The 27,550-nt window shown below is 39.8% G+C and overlaps 1 protein-coding gene across 1 annotated transcript in view; it reads right to left on the bottom strand.

Moving 5' to 3' along the window:
- The window catches only part of RGS22 (regulator of G protein signaling 22), a 117,973-nt gene that overhangs the window by 36,323 nt on the left and 54,100 nt on the right, over positions 1-27,550 (bottom strand). Inside the window, exons 12-15 of the mRNA XM_037131119.2 lie at positions 26,892-27,006; positions 25,321-25,443; positions 24,445-24,546; positions 4,227-4,421 (exon numbers count right to left, since the gene is read on the bottom strand). Coding sequence (XP_036987014.2) covers positions 4,227-4,421; positions 24,445-24,546; positions 25,321-25,443; positions 26,892-27,006 — 535 coding nt within the window. The remainder of the gene's footprint in view (positions 1-4,226; positions 4,422-24,444; positions 24,547-25,320; positions 25,444-26,891; positions 27,007-27,550) is intronic.

The raw sequence follows: 27,550 nt of genomic DNA, 5'->3' as shown, positions 1-27,550 counted from the left end.
GGAGTCAAAGCAGCTCTACTAACCATAGAAACAAACACAGGGAGGCTGCCACAATGAGGAGACAAAGAAATATGACCCAAATGAAAGAACAGAACAAAACTCCAGAAAAAGAACTAAACACAATGGAGACAAGCAATCTATTATATGCAGAGTTCAAAACACTAGTTATGCTCAACACGATGGTCAAGGAACTCACCGGCTACTTCAACAGAATAAAAAAAAGACCCAGGCAGAAATGAAGGTTACGCTAAGCAAAATAAAAAAAACTTTTACAGGGAACCAACAGTGGAGTGAAAGAAGCTGAATCAAATCGATGATTTGGAACATAAGGAAGAAAGAACATTCAGGCAGAACAACAAGAAGAAAAAAGAATCCAAAAAAAGTAGGATAGGCTAAGAAGCCTCTGGGACAACTTCAAACATACCAACATCTGAATCACAGGTGTGCCAGAAGGAGAAGAACAGAGCAAGAAATTGAAAACTTATTTTAAAAAACAATGAAAGATCTTCATTTCTATGGTTCTGCTCCTGATCTAGCTGTCCTCTTAGTTTGCTTTTGTTTTAGGTGTGGTTCTTAATAACTGTGAGTTTGCTGTCCTTTCACTGTTCATCTTTTTTATCTTCTTTTTCTTAGGTAAGTCCCTTTAATATTTCATATAATAAGGGCTTGGTGATGATGAACTTTTTGAATTTGATCTTATCTGAGAAGCACTTTATCTGCCCTTCCATTCTAAATGAAAGCTTTGCTGGAAAGATCAATCTTGGATGTAGGTCTTTGGATTTCATGACTTGGAATACTTCTTTAGCAACAGGGGAGTGGGAGAAGGAGAAGAAGGGAGAAGGTACAGGAAATAAGTAGCATAGATGGTAGGTAGAAAATAGATAGGGGGAGGGCAAGAATAGTAGGGGAGATATAGAATCTAAAAAACTTGAGACACGTGGTCATAAAGTAAAGGGGGGGAATGGTGGGGGAGGGGGTGTGCAGGGTGGAGGGGAATGAAGGGGGGAAATAGAACTGTAATGGTATAAGTAATAAAATATATATTTTTTAATTAAAAAAAGATAAGCTTCTCTTCAAAAAAAAAAAACAACAATGAAAGACATTTCCCTAATTTGGTGAAGGAAATAGACAAGGCCAGAATACAAGGCCAGGAAGCACAGAGTCCCAAACAAGATGGACCCAAAAAGGGCCACACTAAGACACATCATCATTAAAATGCCAAAGTTTAATGATAAAGAGAGAATCTTAAAAGCAGCAAGAGAAAAGCAGATAGTTACCTGCAAAACAGTTCCCATATGAATGTCAGCTGATTTCTAAAAAGAAGCTTTGCAGGCTAAAAGGAACTGACAAGAAGTATTCAGAGTGATGCAAATCAAGCACCTACAACCTAAATTATTCTATCCAGCAAAGCTATCATTTAGAATGGAAGGGCAGATAAAGTGCTTCTCAGACAAGATAAAGTTAAAGGAGTTCATCATCACTAAGCCATTATTATATGAAATTTTAAGGGGACTTATTTAAGGAAAAGATCAAAACTATGAACATTAAAATGACAACAAATTCACAACTAGCAATAATTGCATCTAAAAAAACAAAAAAGCAGAAACAGAACCATAGATATGGACAGGAGGAGGAGACAGCGGGGAAGTGGTGCTGCGTGTTGACTGTGGTCGCCCATTTGTGCGCGAGCGGACAGGCGAGGGAGTGGGCGGTTGGACCGGGGCCCGGCGGGTCCCCGTGGCAAGCGGCAGTAGTGGGCGCCGCCATTTCCCCGCTCTGACCACGCCCCCACATACAGCATCACAACCCAGCAACCTGGGAGTCTAAGGCACCCTTTCTCACACTTAAAGGGCCAGAACAGACCAAAAATGTCGCAAGATCTCAAAGCCCCACAGCCCATAGATCTAAGCGATGAAGAAATAGCAAAACTCTCAGACCCACAGTTTAAAACACTGGTCATCAGGATCCTCACAGAACTGGTTGATTATAGCCACATATTAGACAAATATATGAAGGTGAAACTAATTGAAATGAATGGAATTGCACAGGACACCAATAGCAATGAAAAGGAAACTGGGACTCAAATCAATGGAGTGGACCAGAAGGAAGCAAATAATGGCCAAACAGAAAAGAGTCAGGAAGCAAGAATTCAAAGAAATGAGGAGAGTCTTAGGAACCTCCAGGACATCTTTAAACGCTCCAACATCCGAATTATAGGGGTACCAGAAGGGGGAAAGGCACAGCCACCAGAAAACTTATTTGAACAAATAATAAAGGAGAATTTCCCCAATCTGGCAAAGGAAATAGACTTCCAGGAAATCCAGGAAGCTCAGAGAGTCCCAAAGAAGTTGGACCCAAGAAGAAACACACCACGACACATCATAATTACATTAGCCAAAATTAAAATGAAGGAGAGAATCCTAGAAGCAGCAAGAGCTAAGGGGACAGTCACCTACAAAGGAGTCCCCATCAGACTGTCAGCGGATTTCTCAAAAGAGGTATTACAAGTCATGAAATCCAAAGACCTACAACCATAATTGCTCTATCCAGCAAAACTTTCATTTAGAATGGAAGGACAGATAAGGTGCTTCTCAGATAAGATCAAATTCAAGGAGTTCATCATCACCAAGCCCTTATTATATGAAATGTTAAAGGGACTTATCGAAGAAAAAGAAGTTAAAGAAACATGAACAGTGAAAGGACAGCAAACTCACAGTTATTAACAACCACACCTAAAATGAAAGCAAACTAAAAGGACAGCTAGATCAGGAGTGGAAACATAGAAATGAAGATCTCAAGGAGGGTTAGCAACAGGGGAGTGGGAGGAGGAGATGGGGGGAGAAGGTACAGAAAATAAGTAGCATAGACAGTAGATAGAAAATAGATGGGGGGGGCAAGAATAGCATGGGAAATATAGAATCTAAAGGACTTGAGACACATGGTCATAAACTAAAGGGAGGGTAATGGTGGGGATGGGGGGGTAGGGTGGAGGGGAATGAAGGGGGGAATAGAACAACTGTAACAGCATAATCAATAAAAAAATTAAAAAAAAAAAGAAAATAGACAGGGGAGGTTAAGAAAGTATAGGAAATGGAGTAGACAAAGAACTTATATGTGTGATCCATGGACATGAACTAAGGAGGGCATTGCTGGAGGAAATGGGGGGACTGGGTGGAGGGGGTACAAGGGGGAAAATCAGGACAGCTATAATAGCATAATCAATAAAATATATTAAAAATCAAGTAGAGAGACTTTTAATTTTTCATATGCTAGCCTAATTTTCCCAGTGTAATTATATATTTTTGTAGTACAAAGGTTATACTGCTAATTTTTCAGAATAAAGAGAAATCAGAAAGAAAATTTTAATTTTTTGGTCATTGAATTGAGTAAGCCATAAGGATTGTTTTAGTCACAATCCAACCAGGTAACTCTATCCAAGGTGTTTCAGTATTGATTTTACCTTAACCACCTAACCTATCTTTCCTGGTAGAGGACGTGACTAAGGAGTTGCTGGGGTGACGAGAACAAAGAAGAGCAATACAAAGACAGCAGAGTCCCACCTGAAATGACCTCATGAACAGGACACATGCATTAACTTAATATAAAAAATACCCATGAATGGTTTTAATTTGTGATTCAAAATAAATACTTAAAGGAATTTCCTCCACCCATCCATGAGGAGAGTGAAAATATTCGAGCACTGAGGTTTAACATGACCTCTTTGGGAATGAAAAAAGACGTGTTGAAACTTTCATCCAATCAAGCAATCTGACCTGAGGAACATCTGGGGGTGCTTTCAAATGGCTGCACCGAAGTCAGGGAATGCGCTCCCCACAATGCATGTGAAACGTTTATATTTTCCACGGGTATAATATTTACTGTAACTCATCCAGCCTAAAATCAAACGGGCTTTGTCCATTAATCAAAATTAAGGCCGCTGCTGAAAAACAGCAAGAAGGGACAAAGCCAGTATATAATCACGGCATATTTTGTTGGTTCACAGGAAGCCAAAACTCAGATTCATCTCTGCTAACATATTTGTACAAAGAACTGAAAATGACACCGATTTAAGTCTTTGGTCGGGAGGCAAAACTGAATTTTAGGAAAAGGCCCATGGGAGACCTTTTTCAGCTTTTTGTTTTCTTATGTGGTAATGATATTGCTTTCCATCAGTTTTACAGAAGTAGGTTCAATGGTTCACTCACAGTTCCTCAGTGCCACAATACCTGTCTGTAAGCAACTTGGTCTGATTTCACCATCATTGTCCAGGGCTCGAGTAGGAGGAGAAGAATATATTCTTCTGCTGTGTCAAAAAGGTCTTCAAATGGTGGCTGTATCTTCATATAAATCTCTCTTTTCTTTTCCTGTTGGAGTCCAATGTCAAGAGTGGCCGAAGGAGCAACATATGTGGCAAAAAGGTACTGAGGAAGAAGGGAGGAAAGGAAGGGGATGTTGGGAGAAACCATAATGGTTAGCAGATTCCTTGGCGAAGGTATTTTTTAAAAGGTAAGAAAAGGCAAACAAGCTCAAGTGATTTTTTAAAAGATGTGTAAAACTACTTAAGACAAAGCAATGTGCTTATTCAAAAGAATTTTCTTTTCCTATTTCTTCATCTGTAATTAGTCAACTAGCCAGTGGACCTTGCACAGCAGTAGGTGATTTTAGATACTGTGATTTTTTTTTTTTTTCAGATTACTGCTACGGATTATTATGGTTGGTTTGAAGTTATATGTTTCCTTTTTTCCTTATGTTCATGGCAGTTCTAACTGTATTGTGCTACTTTCCCCAGTGATTCAAAATGCTCTTGAACGCAAGAGGCAAGAACACAGTAGGGCTGAAAAGCTGGCTATTTGTCTTCTAGTCTGGAGACTCAGAAGACTGCCTGTCCTACCCAACTGAGGTGCAGAGTCCTTAAGACTTTCTGCTGTAAAAATGTCTCCACCTGGTGTCAGTTGCTGTGGAAGAGAGACAAGAAAGAAATAAAAGTGAATGGAAAGACTTACACAGAGCATCCAGCTTCATAGGCAAAGCTGTACAAATGTCTGTTTATCTTGTTTCTCAACAATAGCTGTTTAAATCTTAGAAGCACTTTAATAACATTTTATCTTTTAAAAGCTACACACTGGATATGTCAGGCCCTGTAGTTTTACAAAGAATCCCTAGTTGTATTTTACTTCAATTTTATTTTTATACTTAGACTCTGGACCTGATAATGTCCAGACTCAACCCAGGTGATAGATAGATAGACAGACAGACAGACAAGTATCAAATACCAAATAACAGTCTTATGTAAAATAATCTTTAAAAAGTTTTAAAGGGTCCCTATTAATAGCACAAGCTTTCAGGAGTACCCACTACATCCTAGACACTCGGGGAGATGCTATATATGCTAAGACTAATGAGTAAGACATACTGCCTGCCCTGAAGGAGCCCTTTGGTGGAGACATAGAGATGAAAACCAGCAGTCACAACACAGAAGGAAATGTGCCACACTGCAGTCATGCATTGCAAATAAGATCTTCAGTGATTGCCTGGCCAAGTTTTTCAAGCTCACCTCCCAGCTATCACCTTCTAAATTTTAATTCAAATATCAATTTTTCTTAATTTGCTAAACTCACTCTTTTGCCGTTCCATACCATCGCACATTGTTCCTTCAGTCTTGGATAGTCACCCTATTCCAAGCACCTTGTCTACCTGATACAATCACATTTATTCTTTAAAATCAACTTGGATTTGAATCCTTCATTCACACCCTCCTCCCAAGATTATACTTTTCAACTGTTGTATCCATCATACTATAATGCAATTATGTACTTATGTGCCTTCTCTTCTGGAACAAAAGGCTTTGAGGGCAAATACTTCAGCTTATTCATCTGTGATTCTCCAACTCCTAAAACTGTTCCTGGCAGAGAATAGATGCCATAAATGTTTATCAAATTGTACTGAATCCACAGAAAAGACTCATTTATGTCTTGAAATGGGGAAGGAAAAGTTTCAGAAACCCTTCCAAGAGAAGATAAGCTTCTCTTAGTCTTAATCCTAAAGCTGAGTCTTGATAGATGAGTTGGAGTCAATTGGACAAGAGATGGGAGTTGTTGAGAAAGATGGCTGAAGAAGGGGGAAAACAGGCCAAGGCATGGGGACCTGTCGGGGGTTTATAACCTGTGGAGAGATTTGAGGCTTCAAGTAGGTGACACTGGCTAAAGGCAAGAGTTTGAATAAAAGAGGATGCTACAAAGGGAGGCAGGTACCAGAGCATGGATATGATCTTTTATTCTTTGCTAAGGAATTTGAATTTCTACCTAAAGATATATAATGTGAAATCTCTAAGGAGTGATATCACTGGATATGAATTTTAGAAATAAATCCCTATGGCCCTGGCTAGGTTGCTCAGTTGGTCGAAGTGTTGTCCCTTACACCAAAGCGTTGTGGGTTCAATTCCTGGTCAAAGCACATACGTAGGCTGTATGTTCAAGCTCTCATTGGGGTGCCTGTGGGAGGTGGCCCATCAGTGTTTCTCACATTGATGTTGCTCCTCTCTCTCCACCCCAGAATCTCTCTCTCACTCTCCCTCTCTTTCTCTCTTCCTCTTTCACTCGCTCCTTGCTTCCCTCCCTCTCTGAAACACATTCTCAGATGAGGACTTAAAAAAAGAAAAGAAAAAATCACTATGACATCAGCAGGACAAAACAGTTTGAGTAGATCAAGATTTGAGGCTGTTTGAAAGTCGTTTCAATAGTCAAATACATTATATGCCAACTTCATCTCTTACCTGCTTTTTTGCAGTAGCCTCTTAACTGGTCTTGCCAGGCTCCTCTTTCCTGTCTTACAGCCTTACTGCAGCGAACACAGACACCACTGTGCGCATCACCCCTCTGCTCAAACTCTCCAGTGCCCTTCCATCTCACACTTAGTAACAGCCAAAGTTCTTATAATTACCTGTAAGTGCAGGTTTTGGAAATTTCTCACTGCTGAGGGGATAAGGATTATTATAGTTCAGGACCTGCCAGTGGGGAAGCCCCTATAAATACCACAGGCTCTCAAAATACCCTAAGAACAGGGGTAGACCAGGTATAGACTCTAGACTTACATTTTTAAAGTGCCATGAGAAAATAACTGCTAACCTGTAATTATATAGCTAACAAAAAGTATTCAAATTCATGAAAGACAAGGACCTACACCCAAGATTACTATCTCCAGCAAAGCTATCATTTAGAATGGAAAGGCAGATAAAGTACTTCCTGGATAAGGTCAAATTAAAGGAGGTCATCATCACCAAGTCCTTATTATATGAAATGTTAAAAGGACTTACCTAAGAAAAAAGATCAAAAGTATGAACAGTAAAATGACAGCACACTCACAACTATCAATAACTGAGCCTAAAAAACAAAGATAAAAACAAACTTAGCAAACAACTAGAACAGGAACAGAATCATAGAAATGGAGATCACATGAGGGTTATCAGTGGGGAGGGTGTGGGAGGATGGGGGGAAAGGTACAGGGAGTAAGAAGCATGATTCGTAGGTACAAAATAGACAGAAGGAGGTTAAGAATGGTACAGGAAATGGAGAAGCCAAAAGAACTTAAATGTATGACCCATGGATGTGAATTAAGGCAGGGGTGGGGGGTAATACTGGAGAGAAGGAGGGTACAGGACAGTGGGGAATGCAGGGGAGAAAAACTATGGGACAACTATAACAGCATAATTAATAAAACATACTAAAGAAATGCCCTTCCAAAATGAAAATTAAATGAAGATGTCAGAAATCCACAACAACAAAAACAGAGAATTCACCACCAGCAGACCTGCAGTAAATTAATTAATTAATTAAAGCAAAGCCCTAAACAAAAGAAGATGGAATATAGAACAGAAGAAAGCACAAATATATAGATAAATATTGATAAATATTAATATTGACTGTAAAATATAATAATAATGAATAAAGTCAGAGGAAATAGTAAAAGAGCCTAAGAAAGAGAAGTCAGAATTGAAGGTACAGGTTAAAGTGAAACTTGCCAGATAGGAAAGCAAATGACGTCAGAATCAGGGCAGTGACACGGTCACATGCAGGCGGAGCATCTAAAACTCAAGGTGAGGATAAAGGAAGAGAACATTTATGGTAACTTAGAAAAAGTAGAATCAACTCTTTTTATAGTTCTCCCTTATGGGAGTACTATATACATCACTATATACAGGCACTCGATAAGTATTTACTAAACAGGAGATTAGTGGCCTAAAGTGAAATTATGATCTGAAAGAGGAATATCAAAGCTCAAAATTCAAAGCTGAAGTGGTTCCAGTTTCTGATGGATTCCGCTAGTGGCCATCCCATAGCTAACAGGATAAATGGAGATTAAAAAAAAAAAAAACAAAAACAAAAAACGACATAATTGGAATTGGGCAAGTTAAGAAACACTAGGCCCTGGCTAGGTAGCTCTCAGCTGGTTAGAGCATTGTCCAGACACACCAATGTATCTGTGGGTCAGGGCACATTCTAGAACTACCAGTGAAAGCATAAATAAGTGGAGGAACACAGCAAATCGATGATTTCTCTGTCTCTTTTCTCTAAAATCAATCAAACAATAAAAGGAACATGATAACATATATGTTATAAAGGCTATTAGCCCGGTTACTGAAAAAGCATCAAGATGATAAAATACAAAATGTAGGGAGAAATTTCATGGGTTGTGGAATGAAAATTTCTAAGAAAGTAAAACAGAACTTAGAAGATCTTTAGATAACATTAATGAAGTTTAAGAGAGGGGAAATTAAAAGATGTAGCAAACAGCAAATTTCTGAAGTTACGAAAAGATGTCTTGAATAGCAGCAGAGAGCACTTCTTTCTTCCTAAGTGTTGTGAAGTACGAGAGAAGGATGTATTCAAGAGCCATTCAAGATGTTCTATTTAATTTGGCAACCTGCAGCCTAGAAACTTGGACCCTAAAACACAGGTACATATTCTGCTGGGGTGAATAGTCCAAAGTGAATCATACATAGTCTACCAAATGATTACAGAATATTTAAAATGAAATTTGTTACACACACACGCACAATTTTTCTAACTTGGGAGTTAAAGAAATGACTTGTCAATCTAACTAGTCTAACAAGCTAGGATTGTGTCAGACCCAAATCTATTCTTAAACATTTTCTAAGTTGAAAGTTTTGAAAGTGAAGTAAGTAATTAAAATAATACCATACTAAGGTAAATTAAGAAACTGAAGACTGCAAAGATCAAATTAACAACATTAAGCAATGTCTCCAGAATTCATCTCAATAATTTCAAATTTACCTTAAAGGAGAGAAAACTTGACTCCCTAAATCTCTTAGGTTAAGAGTCAGTAGTTGGCTATATTAGGGCAGGAATAGCCTCTAATGACAAATATTGGCCATTGCTTTGCCACTGGGTCAGCTGCAATCAAAGCTGTAGTTTTAAAAGGCTTGATGTGCCCCACATAGTACTCTTTCTGCAGAAATCAGATGATTCCTCTTAGAGACATGATAGCAGTGAACAGTGGGCTGTACAAAGGAAGTTGGAATGGTGACCAGAAGAGCAGTGGTAGGTCAGCTGCTGCTGGGCACCCACGTCTATTCCCTCCCCTTCCACTCCCAGTGCTGCCCTCTTGCATGCCTCACCTTTAAAATCTACTGCTACCACAGTCCCGTGAAAAAGGCTCCAGGTGCTATGTACACAGTCGACCACTGTGCCACCGTGGGTATTTCATGATGCCATGTTAAAGCCAGATCTCCTTATATCATTGTATCCAGTTCGCTTAGGCTTTTACCTTCTGAACTTTGCGGTGTGACTTTCTTCAGAATGAGCTTCATTGACTTGACCACTTACTGAATTAGGAGCCCAACTTCCTCTCTCTGACCCTTACTGTTCATCCTTTTATACAAGTCACCAAGCTTTTTCTACCTTCTGCACAATCTGTGGCTTCTACCTGTCCTCTAAATATATCAGGCACCACTTTGTCTTACTTTCTTACATACCAGTGACTGAAGACTGTCCATCATTTCAGCTGACTCTTGCAGATATCCCTCATTTCTCCCACCTTGATCTTCTGCCTTGTCAAGGTCCAATTCTGGGCCAACCTAATCATTTATTCATGTTTTCCAACTCTATCCTCAAGCTCCCTATCAATACTATAACTGGTTCATTGTAGACAGACTTTAAAACACACCTCAGCTGTGATGGCAAAGCTTGGTAAGGTTTTGTTTCTATTCAACTCCATTTCTAAACTTTGCCATCCTCCTTAAAGCCCACAAATGTATCCATACATTTCTTCGCTTTCAGTAGACTCTGTTTCCCACTTAACTGGGAAGAGCCACTGGTGTAAATGGCCTCAACTTCCCTCTCTGAAGCTTTCTTCTAAATATTTTTCTTTCCCTGTTGTTCAAAAGGCAGACTCCTTGCCGAGGCTAAATCAGTCACATGTGCTCCTGCCTCCAGCCCTCCAGAACCTTGCAGGATCAATCATTTCCTTAGTTCCCACTTCCTTAATCTACCTGTCCATTGATTTTATCCCCTTCCTTGTGTTATAAAGACGTTCAAGCAAAGTGTCTCTTCCATCCTAAAATGTTTTTCCTGACTATTTGGTCTACCAACTATCACCCCCACTTCTTGCTTTCCCTTCTCTACAAATCCGTATACTCCTCAATCTACTGCAATCTGGTTTTCATGCCAATGACACTGATCTCGAAGATCACTAAAAACCACACAATCACCAATTCAAAAGCTCCTGTCCTTAATCTCCCTCCTATTTGATTCCTCGCACAGCTGTAACACTGCTGGTCACCCCCTTCTTCTTTGCTTTCTCTCCTCTGCCTTCCACACTTTCTCTTAATTCTCTGCCCATTTCCATTCTTAGGCTCCTTTGCTGATTCTTTTCTCCTTATTTCCCCCTTAAGGTATTCATTAAAGTTCTCTGTTCAGCCATATTTTTCCTCAGTTCACATTCTTCCAGTTTCTCACACATGCCAGGCGGTCTCTTTCAGGACTTTCACACTATGCACTCTGTCTACTCCACCCTTAACCTCCCTTCCACTTTTTATTAAGCCTCTATTCATCCTAAAGGACTCAGTCTTTCTTGACTCCTGAAATCTGGCTTAGGTATCATTCTCATGTGGTCCCGGGGCGGGGGGGGGGGGTACCACTGCACCACAGCTCTATGGAAACAGATTGGATCTACTTTGTTTATTACTGTAATTAGTTTACTAATGATCCCCTAGCACCTAGCATAATGCCAAATTTAGAATGAATGAAAGACTTCATCCATTCTCAGAGACTTAACAGTCAACTATGTGTGGAAGAAATCCAAATGTATGTACATAGCTTTAGACCCGATTCCTTTCCTGAACTCCAAACCTAGCTGCCTCCCTGTTGCACCTCACAGACAGCCAGTGGACCCTCCAACTCAGCAACTCAGTAATATAACAATCGTTATTTCCCTAGTTTTCCAAGCCTTTTCCTTCTTCCTGTGTTCCCAGTTTTCATTAACAACATACCATTCATAGTACATTCTTTGACTTCCCTATTTCCTTCTCCTTCCTCTGATGCAAATCCTATGGATTTAATCTCTACAAAGAAACAAGGAAAAATTGACAAGAACAAGTATAAACACACAAGGAGGAAATAGCAGCAGCAGTTCCCCGCCGAAGAGGAACATCATAAAACTCCGTCTCTGACAAGCCTACTGTCTACAACCCTCCTTCCTGACCGCACACTCTTTGCCCATGAAGCCACAGTGGTCCAAGCATACCATTTAGCTGTGTGCCCATAGTCTCGAGGAGCTATAATTAGGGTAGCCATATGTCCCCAGTCCAGTTTAAGACTACTGTTCTGGCATAACTATTAATAGTTCCCTTGTCACTCTCAAAAGAGTTCTGGTTTCGATTATAAATTACATGTTCTCCCTATATTTAACTGCTATGAGTTAGATAAAATTATGAAGTTTCTCTAAAACAAGATTCCCTGAAAAGCTGGATGTGTATTTAGAGGTGAAAATAAAAGAAAGAAAAGCAGAGGATATTCCTTGCTAAGATACATACTTCAATACATTTGTCTAATTGCAATCCTATGAACTGAATAGATGTTAAAAAGCCAACATCCCAAACCAGAAATATTTCTTTAGAACTTGTATTGAAGCTTCACAGACTTCCTTGTTAAGAATGCATGGACTGAATGAAAATCTTAATACAAATTTTAAAATATTTTACTCCCCCTTTCTGATTGCACATCAATGTAGGTCTTCCTGTGCCCTCCCTACTCTGTGTGTCTCCTCCTCATGGCCAGTTTATTACAAGGTTGTTCGTTATCACCCAAGTAATTTCTCTTTGTTCACGTATCGAGCCTGCTGTGATGACCACCACAGCCCTTAAGAAGGACATACAATACACCTTCGCCTCCCTGACTCTTCACCAGCTTCATGATGGGATCACAGAGCAGGCAGCACCAGAAAGGGGCTGCAAAGGTCACCCTCCTCGTGGCAGCCACACCCACGTTATGCATGGTCGCCGTCACTCTTCCTCCCCTCCCGAGGGTGTTTAAGGGGGTCGGGGCAGAACATTGGATTTGACTGTCAGTCCTTTACTAGGCCACACAGTAATGGATTGTGCCATTAAAATCTGCGAACGTCTTCTCATATGTGTTTCTAATAATCCAGGGACCATCTATTAGTGAATGAGCGGCAACTCGCATATAACAAACACAAGAGATGTAATCATATATATGAACACAATGAAAAAGCTAAACAATACTTGTACATGTTTTACAAAACTGATAAAAATTACGGGGGGAAAGGTCAGCAAGGAACATGTATAAAGGACCCACAGATGAAGCCAAAGGGGGGTAAGGATAGAGGCCGGGAGGTGGGGGTGGGTGGGGTGGGGGAGAATGGTGGCGGGAATCGGGAGACAACTGTACTTGAACAACAGAAACTTTTTTAAAAGATGAAAATTATTTTTAACCTGATATAAACTGACTTAGATGAACTATAAAGATTATGCTACACGATAACTAAATAAAATCATCTAACTAAGGGTTAGAAGCAATATTTTAGCATCCGGGGTCATTTGCTTTTTTTATTGGCCACCCAGTTCTTCCTTTCTAGCCACTGAGCACATAACAATGTAGCCAATGTTGGAAAAGAAAATGCTCCCTTCATATCCCGGTCAGCAACTCTGATTCACATGAAAGCAGAGATTCACTCACGCACAGCTGTGGTCGACACGATTCCAATTTCAACATTAACCTAGGATGCTTTAACAACCCGGCAGGGAAGTTTCTGAGAAGGGATACAAGCAATGCCTGTCTGCGATCAGCCTGCCTGGCACTGCACCCAGCACGGCCCGAAACCCCATCTCTCCTGGAGACACTCAGAGGTTATGTAATCAGGAAATGCACCCTGGGCAGCTCGCCCAGCCCGCTCTCCACCTGCGCCTGTGACTCACTTTCTTGGCGACTGTATCAGATCGGGATGGAAAGAAAGCAATGTCTCTCCATAAAAATAAAATAAAATAAAATAAAAAATAAATCTCTTACAGTCATAAAATTCTGGGAGCTGTATTTTTTGTTTACCTAAGCTCTCAAAACCATATGATGGTTAACAAGACCATCCAGAGAAAAAGATGTAGGATGGATACCGTGGACATGGGAAGAAGAATTGAATCGGAAACTAGAATGGAGAAATGAAGCACCTCTGCCCAAATAAAAAGAAAAGAAAGATGCAAAAATGTTTTAATGTTTGCCTCTTCAAGGTGCTTTGAAGGTGCTTTACGTTGTTTTTATTTTTATTTTGAAGATCTAATCGGTTTTGTGGAGTGGCCCATGAATCGGCCGCATCCCATCCAGCCACTGGAAGGGCGCTCGCTCTTCAGATGTTTCATTAAGCAGAGCCAGTGTCCTGCACACAACACGGTGTTGCACCAACCGGGAGGCGGCTCAGATTAAAACAAGACATCTCCCCCCGCACTTTATATTCTTTCCGAGTCTAAGATATGTGTCACGCAAGACTCAGCATTTCCACTTACTAGTTTTCCAAGTCATTTTGAAAGTGTATGTTAATGAGCATATTCTTTGATGGAAGTGAGTCCTCGTCTCCTCTCAAATGTATAATTCATTCCAGGCTTAGTTTTCCCACCTTTGATTCATCGTCATAGACCCTGGAGCGTGTCAATGTTTTCTTACTGAATCATAAAACCTAGAGAGACCTACCTGAAACACGGGAACTGTGGGTTTATTGAATGTATTGTTTTTAACAATGTCAAAAACAAACACCACTAATAAAATATTTTTCACAGCTGTCTGTCCTATTTGGATTTCTCTTTGTACCAAAGATTAAATGGGGACAGTTACGGGGTTCGACCCCAGTGATCACGCTGTAGAGGCACCAGGCAGTGTCCTTGCTGGGCCAAAGGTGAGCACCCTCTCTGGGAAAAGCATCTTCTCCATAAGTAGGGGCCATCTGATGAGCTGCAGCTTGACACTCATCTGTGTTCCAATGAAAACAAGAACAATTTCTGTGTAGACTTAAAAGGCAAAGTCAAGAATAATACCAAATGTTGTAGCACATGTGTTGATTTGTTATGTTACATTTCAGCTGTTAGTTATGCTAATGGAACAGTTTCACATACTTCGTTTTGATGTAGTTATTTTAAAAATCATGTGGATGTATCTTTCTATGACTGCCTGGTAACACTGATTGCATGATGTTCTGCTGTCACCACCAGGCCAGAACTGGAAGTAAGAGGGAGAAATGTGAAACTTCAGCTCCGAACTGTAGGACTTCAAATGAGCCCCTCAGCACAGGAGAGACAAGATGTGTCCAAATCTATATGCCGTGAGATCCGAATACAAGTATATGAGACATTGAACAGAGTACATCACCATGTCAATTAAAACTGGGGACATTTAAAAAGCGTGTTTACAATATAACTTATTAAGGTATTCCAGAGATGAGGAGAAAATATTCACACTTCTACATTTGGTGTCACTACCAAGTCCGTTTTTCTTAGAATTCACTGCAGTGGTAAAAGAAAGAATTCAAATCATGTAACTAGTAAGGCCGCACAAAAATATGTATCTTTCACATTCTCCTAGGAACTGCCAAGATGCCCACCAAGAATATAGGGAGTATAAAGTTGTCCACTGTTGCTATTTTTTTACTTATTGGGGGGGGGACATTAGGGTTCTGCTCAATGGACTGACAAGGTGGTGTCAACAAAGATCTAGCTGGCCCACTTGGAAAAAGACACATCCCATAAAACCCAGGACACTGTTCCATACACTCAAAAGACAAAAGAAGCAAGAAACCTTTGGCTACTGAAATAGACAAAGCCTTTTCCATAAGCTTCTTCTCACAGTTCATAGGAAACAAACTGCAGGACCTGGAGGTTCTGGAGCAGAGGTGATGTGCCCGCTTTGGCGGGTGCAAGCCAGGGTCTGTGAGCAGTCTCCCAAGGGTGGGAGGACGGAGGGTCAGTTGTCTCCAGCTAGAACACTGAAGAAACTTAAAATGCAGAGGATCAGAGTGGCATTACCTTTCCTTCCCCATCACAGGCAAGGGTCTGCTGGACCCCACGTGCACAGCCCGCAGGAGCCAATTCATCACGGACGACAGACTGGGGACTGCGGGAGGGCCGGTCGGATGTTTATGTTCAGCAGCACACCGCCTTGGAAGGTAAGCTTAAGTGGGGCGGGCTGCTTAGAGTCAGAATAAGGGCCAATTCATACCAGAATATGCCAGTTTTAACACAGTACACTTAAATGCTGTTTAAGTGACATTCATTTCCTTAAAAATATGGATACAGTAAAGTTCCTTAATATAGTTAGGAATAAACCTGAACTATAAGGAGAGGGCAAACAAGCTTTTTTTTAAAATTGTTTACATTTTGGATAGTCTTTATTCAGAAAAGAGAAAAGCTAAGCTTCAAAAGTTAAACTTGACTTCAGCTGGATTAGTGGATCAGAAGAGGGAAGAGTCTAGTGGGGAAAAACTTGTTAACTTGTCCTCATGGGCAAGTACAAGGAACAGCTACGAAGACACAGCATGGGAAGCATCGTGAGAAACGAGATTGGTGCCAATTCTGCTGGGTCTGCAGGCAGTGTCTGGGCCCTGAAGGACCAAAAGCACTTCGCAGATAACCGTCAACACAAAAGAGCAGATGCCCACCTCACTGTGGCAACAGCAGCAAAATAGCATACTGCTGCCCTTTAGGGCAAATAGCGGGTAATGTCGGGTCCTTTCAACGGGATTCTACCCTTGGAATTTACAGAAAACAAAGAGAAGAAACTGCACCAAAAAGCTAAGGGTCCCTAAAGGAGTTTATAAAAGGAATATAAATGCCCTGATACGAAACACTTTCAGAAATCATAAAATATTACTTCGGCAAAAAGTGGAGCCTACTTTCAGAACCATTCACAGCTCTAGCAGGCATAGAACACCATTATCTGAGTTCATGTGAGGCAGAAAAAGGAAATAACAAGCGAGTTCAAGTAATCCAATATTTTTTTTCTGGAAGAGGAGGAAAAACTGATGATTTTTAATGACCTCTCATATCCTCGCAGGAGCTCAAAAACATTACTGAGGAGCTGTGCTGAGAGGGAATAAATTACAGATGGAGCTTTCCACAAGGGGACTTGCGTACGAGGGACCCTGGCACTTCTCAGTCAGGAATGTGAAGGACGGGATCTAGAGACTGCACCCTCGACCCCGAGGCTCAAACCACTGCAGAGGCAACACTAGACAGAGTGGCACAGGGACGAGAACGTGACGACAATCAAATGGAGAGTCTCTGGCATCCGCTCGGACTCTCCCAAGGAGGGCTCAGTGCAAAGGGAGCAGAGGAAGATGCCAACGGGATAAAAGAATAAAAGAAACTTGCATCACTTTGGACAGGAGGAAGAATCAGAAGGGAAAACAGAATGTGTTAAGCAAAGCCAAAACCAAACCACAAATGCAGGGACAAAGTTGACCGAGCTTAAGACTAACTTGTGCCATTGCTTAAAATATTTGAAGCAAAATTGATTAGTATTTGATGCAATAAAATAAACAACTTCACAAAAAAAGATTTATTACTAAGCAGTTTAACTCACCCTAAGGAACAAATACACATTTTGTTTTGATAGTTTTATTCATTTAAAAAAAAGAACTTTAACTCGTTAAAGCAAAATATGTATTTAAATTTGTGGATTTATTTAACCTTTAATAAAAATAAATTCTTGAAAATTAGTGAACAATGGATAGTTCAGTCAGAAAATCATGACTATATTAACATTTTTGGCTTAAAAATGTTGAAAAGAGAAGCTAATCCATTCTAACAAAGCACAAGGGACTGATACAGGAAACCAGGGCATTGAGGGACCACTTTACGAGAAAAGCAACCATCAGGTCAGATGTTTATGTTCAACAGCACACCGCCTTGGAAGGCAAGCTTAAATGGAGCAGGCTGCTTACAGTCAGAAAAAGGGAAGACCATTCACGGTCGCTGTGAGTAGGCGGCTTGGTCAGGATGGTACTTCACGTGCACTGACAAGGTCTGCTTCCTGAGACACTTCCCCTTCTAGAACGCCACTGCTGACCAGTGCCCCTCTTGACTAGAACATTGTTTCAGTGGAGGTACTGGTAACTTCATTACAATCCTTTTGGGCCTGTGAAGCTGTTCTGTCTCCTGACAACTGCTTAGATCTGCTCTGAATTATTATACATTGATTTCATGGCATAAGATCCTTGGTTGAGGTGGGAACGGACTGGGAGATTTCACTGTTGCTGCAGTGAAATTTGTTTAGAGCTCTGTATGAAGGACAAACTTGGACTATAAACACAGTGTGTATGGAAAGACTGAATGTTGGGTGATGGTATATGAGGGTTCACTAAACTATTTTATTTTTAAATTGTTTAAATAAAAACACCTGGCTAGCAGTCATATATAAATAACCTAATATTATCTATAAGTAGTCTTACAAGATGTTGCTAAGAATACAAACATAGAACGTAAACCAAGCAGACTATCTTCATGGAACTCATAGTCCAGTGGGAGAATATCTTAAGGGTGAAACTTGATATTTAATTTTCCTAAAGATATGTTAAGATATTAAATGAAAGATTAAACAAGGTGATAAACAGATACTCCTTTTTCTGGAGACAATTAAGAAGAAAGCAATGACTTAGATAGTAGGCATATAGAAGCTGGAGTCAGAATACTTGGTTCTGACTCCAAGCTCACTAATTGCTAAATGGATGGCCTTGGGAGAGTATTCAACTTCTCTAAGTCTCAGTTTCTTAAACTATAATACAGGAATAATACCAACAACTACCTCTTAGGATTGTTAAGCATTAAAAAAAAATATTTATGTCAAGTGGTTACCATAGAACCTAACAGATAGTGAACATGAAATGAATGTCAGGTATAATAATAATTATGGTGTAGAGAAGTTCAGCACTTGGCTTTTCTGGAAGCAAGAGGAGTTTGGTCTATATTCCTACAGTATTCGAAATCTTAAGGCTGATTGTGGGTAGCTGGTATAAACACCGGGAAAAGGGAGGATGAATGAATAATTACAAGCCAGAAAGCTGGCTGCTACGCGTGTTCTTCCTGAATCCACTTCACTAGCGAGCACAGCAAAATGGGATTGCAAGACGAGAACTCTGTTGATGCTGTCCTCAGTGATTCATAGTGCTGGGGATTCCAAGCCTGACTGCTACTTGTGACACCATCTCTCTGGTAACAAAAACAAATAACTTAACAAAGCCTGAATAATAATTGTCCAGCACTCAAAAAACAACCCAATTATAAAGACACTGACATTTACCATAAAGCTACAAAGAGGTATGTGACTTTCCATATTTAATCACCACCACCCTAACCTCACCCCTCACCCAGGCCCATTTATCTTTTAGAAAACTCAGCTAGTTTCTTAATGCTGCCGCTGTAAAAAGGAATAATGACCTCTGTCAGAGCACCTGAAAATACACCACCAGCCTCGAGAAGGAGCACTTAGCTCATAGCACTGCAGTGAAAATGTCAGACCACCCTGAAGTATTTAAGTCCTATAAATGCCAAGTAAAGAGAGGAGCTGAACAATTAAGGTAATGGGTGACAGCAAGCCAAGAAAACACTAAGCTGAGTATCAGAAAAATCTTCTACGCTGCCATAATCTTATGCCAAAAGTTTTTTCAAAGAAATGTGTGGTACCATCCAAGGTTTTGGTCACTAAAATTAACTCAGACTTCATCGGAAAACATTGTCAGCACAATGCAAATTTTATGGGGAAAGAACTAAACGGCTTCGTCTTTCTCAATATTTCTAGGTTTCCCTGGAAAAATAGGCACAAAAAGAGTACATTATTTTTTTAGATTTTATTTATTTATTTTTTTGAGAGAAAGAAAGGGAGGGCGAAAGAGAGGGAAAGAAACACCAATGTGTGGTTGCCTCTCACACGCCTCCTTACTGGGGACCTGGCCCACAACCCAGGTATGTGCCCTGGTTGGGAATCGAACCATTGAACTGGCTACCCTTTGGTTCTCAGGCCAGCACTCAGTTCACTGAGCCACACCAACCAGGGCTAAAGAGCACATTTTTGAAACTTAATAGCACTTGGGTGGCAGCCCCATATGTGCTCTGTTCACCAAAGTGCTCCCAGCAGGAATCAGAGCCTCCTATATACTACATGTTTGATAAATGTTTGTGGAGCTACCAGAAAATTCTTCAGGTAGGGAAAATGTGCTTGCAATCGCCGGTCTAACTGCTATTCAGTTTACATTGATTTCCTCACCCTACAGTGATAAGAACAGGAGCAGGAACAAAGGGGCCAAATCCACGGACACACTTGTGGATCCCGCTGGGAGGGCTACACTGCACTAACTGGTATGAACTCCATCTGGGTCCACCCTGTGTCCAAGTTCACTAAATGGGAAACTGAAGTGATCTGAGGCAAGAGAGTATGAGAAGGATGGCAGTCAATGATTGCTGAATGAACGCACGAATGAGTTCTGCATTGCTATTACATCGCAACTTACGGCTTCCTAATAACAACAGTGCACAGGATAGGCCTGATCACATGTACTGACTTAGCTTTGGTATTTCCTTTCTCTCTTATGAAATTTTTCAAACACAAATGTAAACTAGTGACAGCATTATAGACCCTGTGTAGATGGAGGCAGACACTTAAACTGACTTATCTGCAAGTGATTTCTTTGTAAGGCTGCATCTGTGAGTAAAGAGAAGCAGTAAGTCTCTTGAGAGCATCAGGCTTGGAGTATTCCCAAGATGTCAAATCACTGGGTGGAGATATCAGGAGTGGCACATCCAGATGTCACGATTTCATCTAGTTATGATTAAATATACTGAAAAGATCTGAGATTGAGTTTGCGGTTGTTGATGTGAATAACACAGGATAGTATAATTTTTGGTTTGAAGAGTTGTCACTCAAAAGAGAGAGAATTGTTTTGCATTGTTTCACCAGGCAGGATTAGATGGAAAGATAAAAGCTTTGGGCCCTGGCTGGGTAGGTCAATTGGTTAGCGTGTCATCCTGACATGCCAAGGTACTGAGGTTCGATCCTCAGTGAGGGCACATACAAGAATCAACCAATGAATGCATAAAAAATAAGTGGAACAACAAATTAATGTTTCTTTCTCAGTTTCTCAAATCAACAATAATATAAAAAATAAAAGTTTTAGGCTCAAAATTGAGAAAAAAAATAGTTCCCTCCTTCTAATAGGTATTTGAAAACAAGCTGATGATTTTTTTAAATAACCTCTTGTTATGTGTCAGTAAATAAAAAACTTATTTGGAATATAGAATTCCATTTTCAGCTATATGATCAATGAGAGCATAGAGTAGATATTTTCAGACAAACAAAACCTGAGAGATTTTACCACCAGTAAATCCTAGTAAAAAATCCACTAAAAGATGTTCTTTGTAAATTAAACCCCCTCAAAAAGGGATGTGATGAAAAAGCAATGGTAAACAAGAAATTTGTGTGTGAATACATCTATACATTACAAAAAATGATGACTACATGATGGGTAAAAGAAAAAATTTAATGCCATACAAAAATAATATGTAAAATGTGCAAGGTGTGGTAGAATTAAAGTGTTCTAAGAACCTTCACTTGTTTGAGAGACCGTCAATATAAGGATTAATTGTACACTTTGTTGATTTCAGTATGCAAATTGTAAGGGTGAAAACAGAAATAGAAGGAAATAAATTGTAAAACATTATTACTACCCACACCTTAGAAAACAATAAACTAAGGCTCATGAAGGTGGCTGACATGACCAAGTTTACCCAGCTAGTAACTAACATGATGTGACAATGTGTTTCAATGGCAAGTTCTGTGATTTTTTTCCTTCTGTGTCATGTAGCCTCTGATTTGGGTGATACATGGAAATAGCACGTTAATCTAATGTTCAAGTCAATAAGGCAAGAACCTCACGCTGCTGCAAGAATATCTTGATATTAATAGAGCCTTGTGGTAAAGAGCTGTGCGACTTCACCCAGCAGTCCTCTTATTTCTCATATCCACTTCACTCTCACCTGTCCCCTGACCCATTAATTCCTACATTCTCCACATTATGTTTCTCCTAGGCTCTATTTTATTTTATTTTATTTTTAATTTTGATTTTAGAAAGGGGAAGAGAGGGAGAGAAACATCAGTGGGAGAGAAACATCGATTGGCTGCCTTCCCTACGTGCCGTGACTGGGGACCGAACCTGAAACCCAGGCGTGTGCCCTGCCCAGGAATCGAACCAGCAAACTTTCAGTTTGCAGGATGACGCCCAAACAGCTGAGCCACACTGGTCAGGGAGCTTTTGTTTTGTTTGTTAAAAGAGGAAAAGAGAAAGAGAAAGGGAGCCAGGCTCTAAATTTTTACTGGTTTTTCCTGTCTTCCTCCTTCCCATTAAATAACAAACTTTGTACACATTTGTATTTGTATGTATACATATGTGTAAAGATGTTTAATATGTATGAATCATTCATTTTCTCTAATTTTTCAAAATCCCAAAACATATGCTGTGGAGAGTGCTCGATTCTAAACGCATAGTTTTTATGTGGACACAGTTTGTCTGGAAGGTTTCTACGGAGATGGAAGTGCCTCATCCTACTGCAGCTCTGAACCACTGTAGCAGGTGTGTAACGTCAGAAAGCAGTCGGGCCGCCTGGGACGCGATCGGGGCACCAAATCTGAGCAGCGATGGGTGGTCCCCTGGCAAGTTGTTGCTAGAGGCAAAGGCTGTACCTCTGTTTTGTGGTAGTGATTCTCTTCTTGCCAAAATCATTTCAATTGGTTTCTACCTACACTAATTCTACTGAAGCCATGCAGGAAATTCTTCAGGGTGTGCCTAAGACTGTAGTGCAAACTCCTAGACCACAGCGAGTCGTGCTAAATCACTGTCACTGACCCACCCCCCTCAATCGAGATTGCCTGGAGATATTTCTGTAATACTTCTTGAGGTAATAAAAATTCAAGGTATGCAATCTGCCTACTAGCATACGTAAAAGCATGTAAGCCTTTGGAATGAACTCTGGGTCTCCTACCACACAACTTATCAGATGTATAAAAACAATATAAAATCAAGTTCATAGCAACTTTAACACAGGGCCAGCTGATTATATTCTGCCATTGGCATTAGCAATCCAAAGATCTATATTCTAAATGGACCATTGAAGAAAACCATACATTTTTATTATAAAGAAACGAATGGTATTTCACACTGAAAAAAATCTGCAGGATTGTGGCATTAGGCAATTCTTATATGTGGAGAAAAAGAAATCTTGAATAATTAAAACCTAAGCCAATTTAAATCACTGTTCCGCTAACCAAAAATAAAGTAACCAAGTGAGAAAGCAAACAAGAAAATATCACATGATGTTTTCCTTTTATTTCCACCCGCCCCCACCGTTCACTAAATGTAAACTGCTCCCTTGCTAACGCCACCCACCTGTTCTGATTCCCCAAAAGATAACCTAGGAAAGAAGAAAATGTTTATGGGCCTCAGTAATCCCAAAACAGGACAATCCATTTCAGAATGACTAAAACTTGACTTTTTCTGTTTCACAATTATTCATAGCTCATTGAATAATATCATTACTAAGAATGAATAAGTCTACCAAGCTTCAACTCAATTTCCTCTTTGACAAGTGCATGGAAATATGCTGATTACAACAACCAAAAACCCACTTAATTGAGCCACTGAAGATTTTGGAGGAGTGAGCTTTGTAGCAGTGAAAACATAATAAAAATAACAGATGGTATGTTAGCAGACAGTGCCAATAGGTCAAGGAGAGAAGGATAAATAGAAAATTATAGGTAAAGAATTAACAAGCAAAAGAGCTTACTGTGTGGTCTCAGAAAATGGTCCTGGCAAATCAGAGATTTAATTTGATTATTTCATGGAGCCAGATCTAGGCTCTGTTGAGCCAAAGCCCTTCTTCCCACAGTGAGGAGTACAAAGTCTGCCCGCTGGTTTACAACGCAGAGCTATTAACACCAGGCCGGGGTGGTGGAAGTGACAACACACACCCAGCAGCTCTCCTGGATGTCCTAAATAAGATTATAGCAGGGTGATAAATAATGTGACAAAGCTAATCTCCTCAGCGTTGTTCCAAGAGAGCTCCTCTGGAATGGGGTTATTTCAGATTTTAACTTAAGTATTTCACAGATAATAGATACAGATACAGATACAGACGTGACTAGCAGTTTTCTAGGCTTGGCAACCTCCCTCCATAAAAGATCAGAAGAGCCTAAGAATAAAAGATAAGTCAGCTCGAGTCATAATTCTATTCCCTTTTCCTCATCCAAAAATATCTCACGCCCGTCTGTCTTCCTGCTCTATTTTGCTTTGGAGAAGTTTTGAGATAGTTCCCCCCACCCCACGCCTCCCCTGAGCGTCTGTCTCACATGGTGCACAGCACAGAAGCCTGGACAGCCTCACGGGCCCCGCACCACACGGGCCAGTCCACGCTCCTTCCCGCCCGTTAGACAGGTCCACAGTGCGCAGGCGGCCAGCAGCTGGTTTCTCCAGGAAGCTCAGAGAACAGCTTTGGCCAATGCCTCTGCCACCAGACACTTCAGTGATTCAGCACAAGTCTTCTTTCTGGGTTCTCTTGTAAGTCACTCATGACCAAACCAAAAAGCCATAAGTTTTGTTTTTTTTTAAAAAAGGTATTTTCTTTATTGGAGCAAGTTATTGGTAGCAAAGAGAAAATAAAGCAAACCAAATAAAATAGATAAACCTGAGAACAAGCAAATCAGATTAGAAAAAAATGCGCTGCTGGCATTTAAATAAAGTAAACAATATGCTGCATTGAAATAAACTGACCCCAGGGCAAAACCTGCTGCCTTTCCGCCGCCCTGCCAGATTTCTCTGGTGCGGGGCTCGACACCGCTTCACCTCTGTGCGCTGAGAGGCTCCCAGCGGACGACACCGCTTCCGACTTACCTGGGCTTGCTTGCACACTTTCACAGGGTGAAGCGTTTGTTGGTAGAAAAGTTGATGATAAGCCTGGAGGTCAAACCAGAAGTACACACAGTTCTGCCACAACTGCAGATGGAAAGATGGAAAACGTACCTGGATTATTACCACACAATTATGAAAACTCTACAAAGCTCTAAGTTCAAAGAAAAATAACCGTTTAACTCCTTGGGGTTATCATAAATCAGGTTTAGTTTAAGATGGTTTTATCTTCTATCACAAATTGGCAACATACACAATAAGTACTGGTAATGTCACTAGGACATTATATTTATGCATGTGTGCTTCTCACCTAATTGATCGTTAAAATAGTAAGTGTTCTACTTAACAGTTGAAGAGTAATCCCATTTCCCTGGCAGGAACCCAAAATCGAGAGGTATTTTGGTATATACGGGCAAATGTACATCATAACAGAAACAAACATTACTCTTCATTTGAACCAATGAAATACTTTTCATTTGAGGCAAAGTGAAGACTTTGTGTATTAAAAAACAAAAGTAATTTTGCCACTACCAATTGTAATGTGTAATTGTTATAATTATTAAAATCAAATTAAAGGATTGATAGAAATCCACTCTGAATATAATATTTATCACATTGAACAGTTACGTGAAAATAAACTATTATTAACAGTGCAAGTTAATTTTTGTCTATCTATATTTTACATTTCAGTTTTAGGAGGATAGTGAAACAAATAAAATTATTACTGAGGTATTTAAAATGTTACTTAATGTTTAGTATGAAATTTGTTACCAGAGATCGAAATTTTAACATCAAATACAATTATTTGAGCATTGAATTATTTGAACCTCTCTTATTTTAAAATGAAGTTAAATTTTCTACCTTGTTCCCTGAATGCTCACAGAATTTAGTAAAGAAGAATCCAGATCTATTTTCTACATACAAAGATTGCAACAAATTTTCCATGTCGAATCCTCCCAAGGCACCATCTGCCGTGGTTTTAACCTAGATAACAAAACAGAAGAATATTATCTGCCCCAAACACTGTAATTTTTTTATGGCGCTGTACAACAGGGTTTTCTCAGTTCTGCCCAGCCGTCATCGCCCCCACCCCGACCATTTTATTTTTGTACCATGTATGTAATCGATGCAGCGTGTCTGCAGCTGATGGTCACATAAGGTTCATTTCTGGAGCCAAGGACAGCAGCAGAGTCGGTTCTATTTTAAACCAATCTGATCTCAGACATAGTGTCAAAAGGACTTCCCGACTTCAACTATTTTCCTGTTTCAGACGCAGTGATACCACTTTAGGAGCGTCTTCCAAATCACTGTGGGTGGTCTCCTTCCTACATGTTTACTGTTATTTTAGCCTTGAGGTGCTGCTAAAATAGCTACAAGAGAGTTATAAAAAGAACTATCTCAAGGCCTCTCAATGCTGCTCGTTAAGAGTCTTGTGTGGGGCCGGGGGGGTGTCCCTCTTTGGACATCTCACCCCATACAGGTCATCGCCTTCAGAGTGTAAATAACAGTACAAGTTCTCATAAAACTTTGCTATTTGTGGGCTTCTCTGCCAGTGATGCTGGCAACCCAAGTACCATTCTCGAAACACAGAAAGCTGGCTATCTCTCCGAGCACAGAGTTACTCTAGAGTGCAAATTTCTACATTCCTGTTAACTCTTCGCTATTCGTTGTGTGGCACTCAGACTTCCTAATCTTAAGATAACTGTGGCACAAACAATTTAGGGTTTAAATACATTTCTTGCTCTCTTTTTGTTGCAGTATCTCTCTGCCCCTCTATGGCCCTGCTAAACAAATTCTGAGGCAGGAATGTAATGTTTTCATGATGTCTAACCACTGACATTCCAAAACTAAAATATCATTACTTTCATAGCAAAAAAATCCTAACTAGAAGAAAAGGGGAACGGTTTGCTTAGAATAAAATAGTTACACGAAATTATATCTAAGTGTTCAGACTGTACCAGGACTACCAAGGTTACTACCTAAAGCATAATCCTTGGAGACTGTGAAATTGTTATGTAGAATTGGTATGCGAAACCCACATTCTCAAGGTAGCCACACTATGAAAATATCTCATAAAATGCTTCATAAAAATTCTAAGCTTCTAAAACATAACATCACATATTATTTTTATCAAGCATTACAAGCATAATAAAAACCCTACAGTGTGTTATTTTGTTTGCAACGTGTCTTCATGCTAAAACCAGAACACAGCTGTTTTTCAAAACAGTAATCAATGGAATATACAGCAACATGGTTCTACAGAAGGGAACACAGGAGAAATTTTTTGTGTAAAAGTCCTTTTGCAAGGAAAAATCAAAATGTGTTGTTTAGTAAAGAAAAAATAGTAGGTAAATCAACAATAATTCTTCAAAATCAAGGCACAGTGATGAGTGAAATAAGGAATCAGATTAATCAGTCCTTACAATACTTACCAAAGGTTCTTCTGTATAAATATATTTTCTGTCCAGCTTGGGCTTCAGACATTCAGAAATGTCAGTAAAAGATGTTAAACAAATAACTTCGCTGCTGTCTCTCCTGTGCTGTGACCTAAGTTATAGGGATGAGAACTAACTGGTCAACAAACATTGTGAACACCTTTGGTAAACATGGCATCACATAATAAAAGATAAAGTCATATGATCATCTCAATAGGTACAGAAAAAGCACTTGACGAAATTTAACTCCCATCCATGAGTAAAACTCTCAACAAAGTGGGTTTAAAAGGAATGTACTTTATCATAATAGAAGCCATAAGTGACAAGTCCACAGCTAATATCATACCCATCAGTGAAAAGATGAAAGCTTTTCCTTTAAGATCAGGACCAAAACAAGGATGTCCACTCTCATCATTCTTATTCAATACTAGTACTGGATGTCTTAGTGAGAACAATTAAGCAAGACAAAAAGTAAAAATAAAAGGCAACCAAATCAAAAAGGAAGTGGCAAAATTGTCATTATTTGCAGATGACATAATATTATATATAGAAAACCCCAGTGATCCCATCAGAAATCTTTTAGAACTAATCATCAAGTTCAGTAAAGTTGCAGGATACACACTTAATATACAAAAACCAGTTGCATTTATATACAC

This window comes from Artibeus jamaicensis, unplaced genomic scaffold (assembly GCF_021234435.1).
Source record: "Artibeus jamaicensis isolate MK-2021 breed Jamaican fruit bat unplaced genomic scaffold, CSHL_Jam_final scaffold_916, whole genome shotgun sequence".
Taxonomy (NCBI): Eukaryota; Metazoa; Chordata; class Mammalia; order Chiroptera; family Phyllostomidae; genus Artibeus; species Artibeus jamaicensis.
This window is presented reverse-complemented; position numbering and strand designations above follow the sequence as displayed.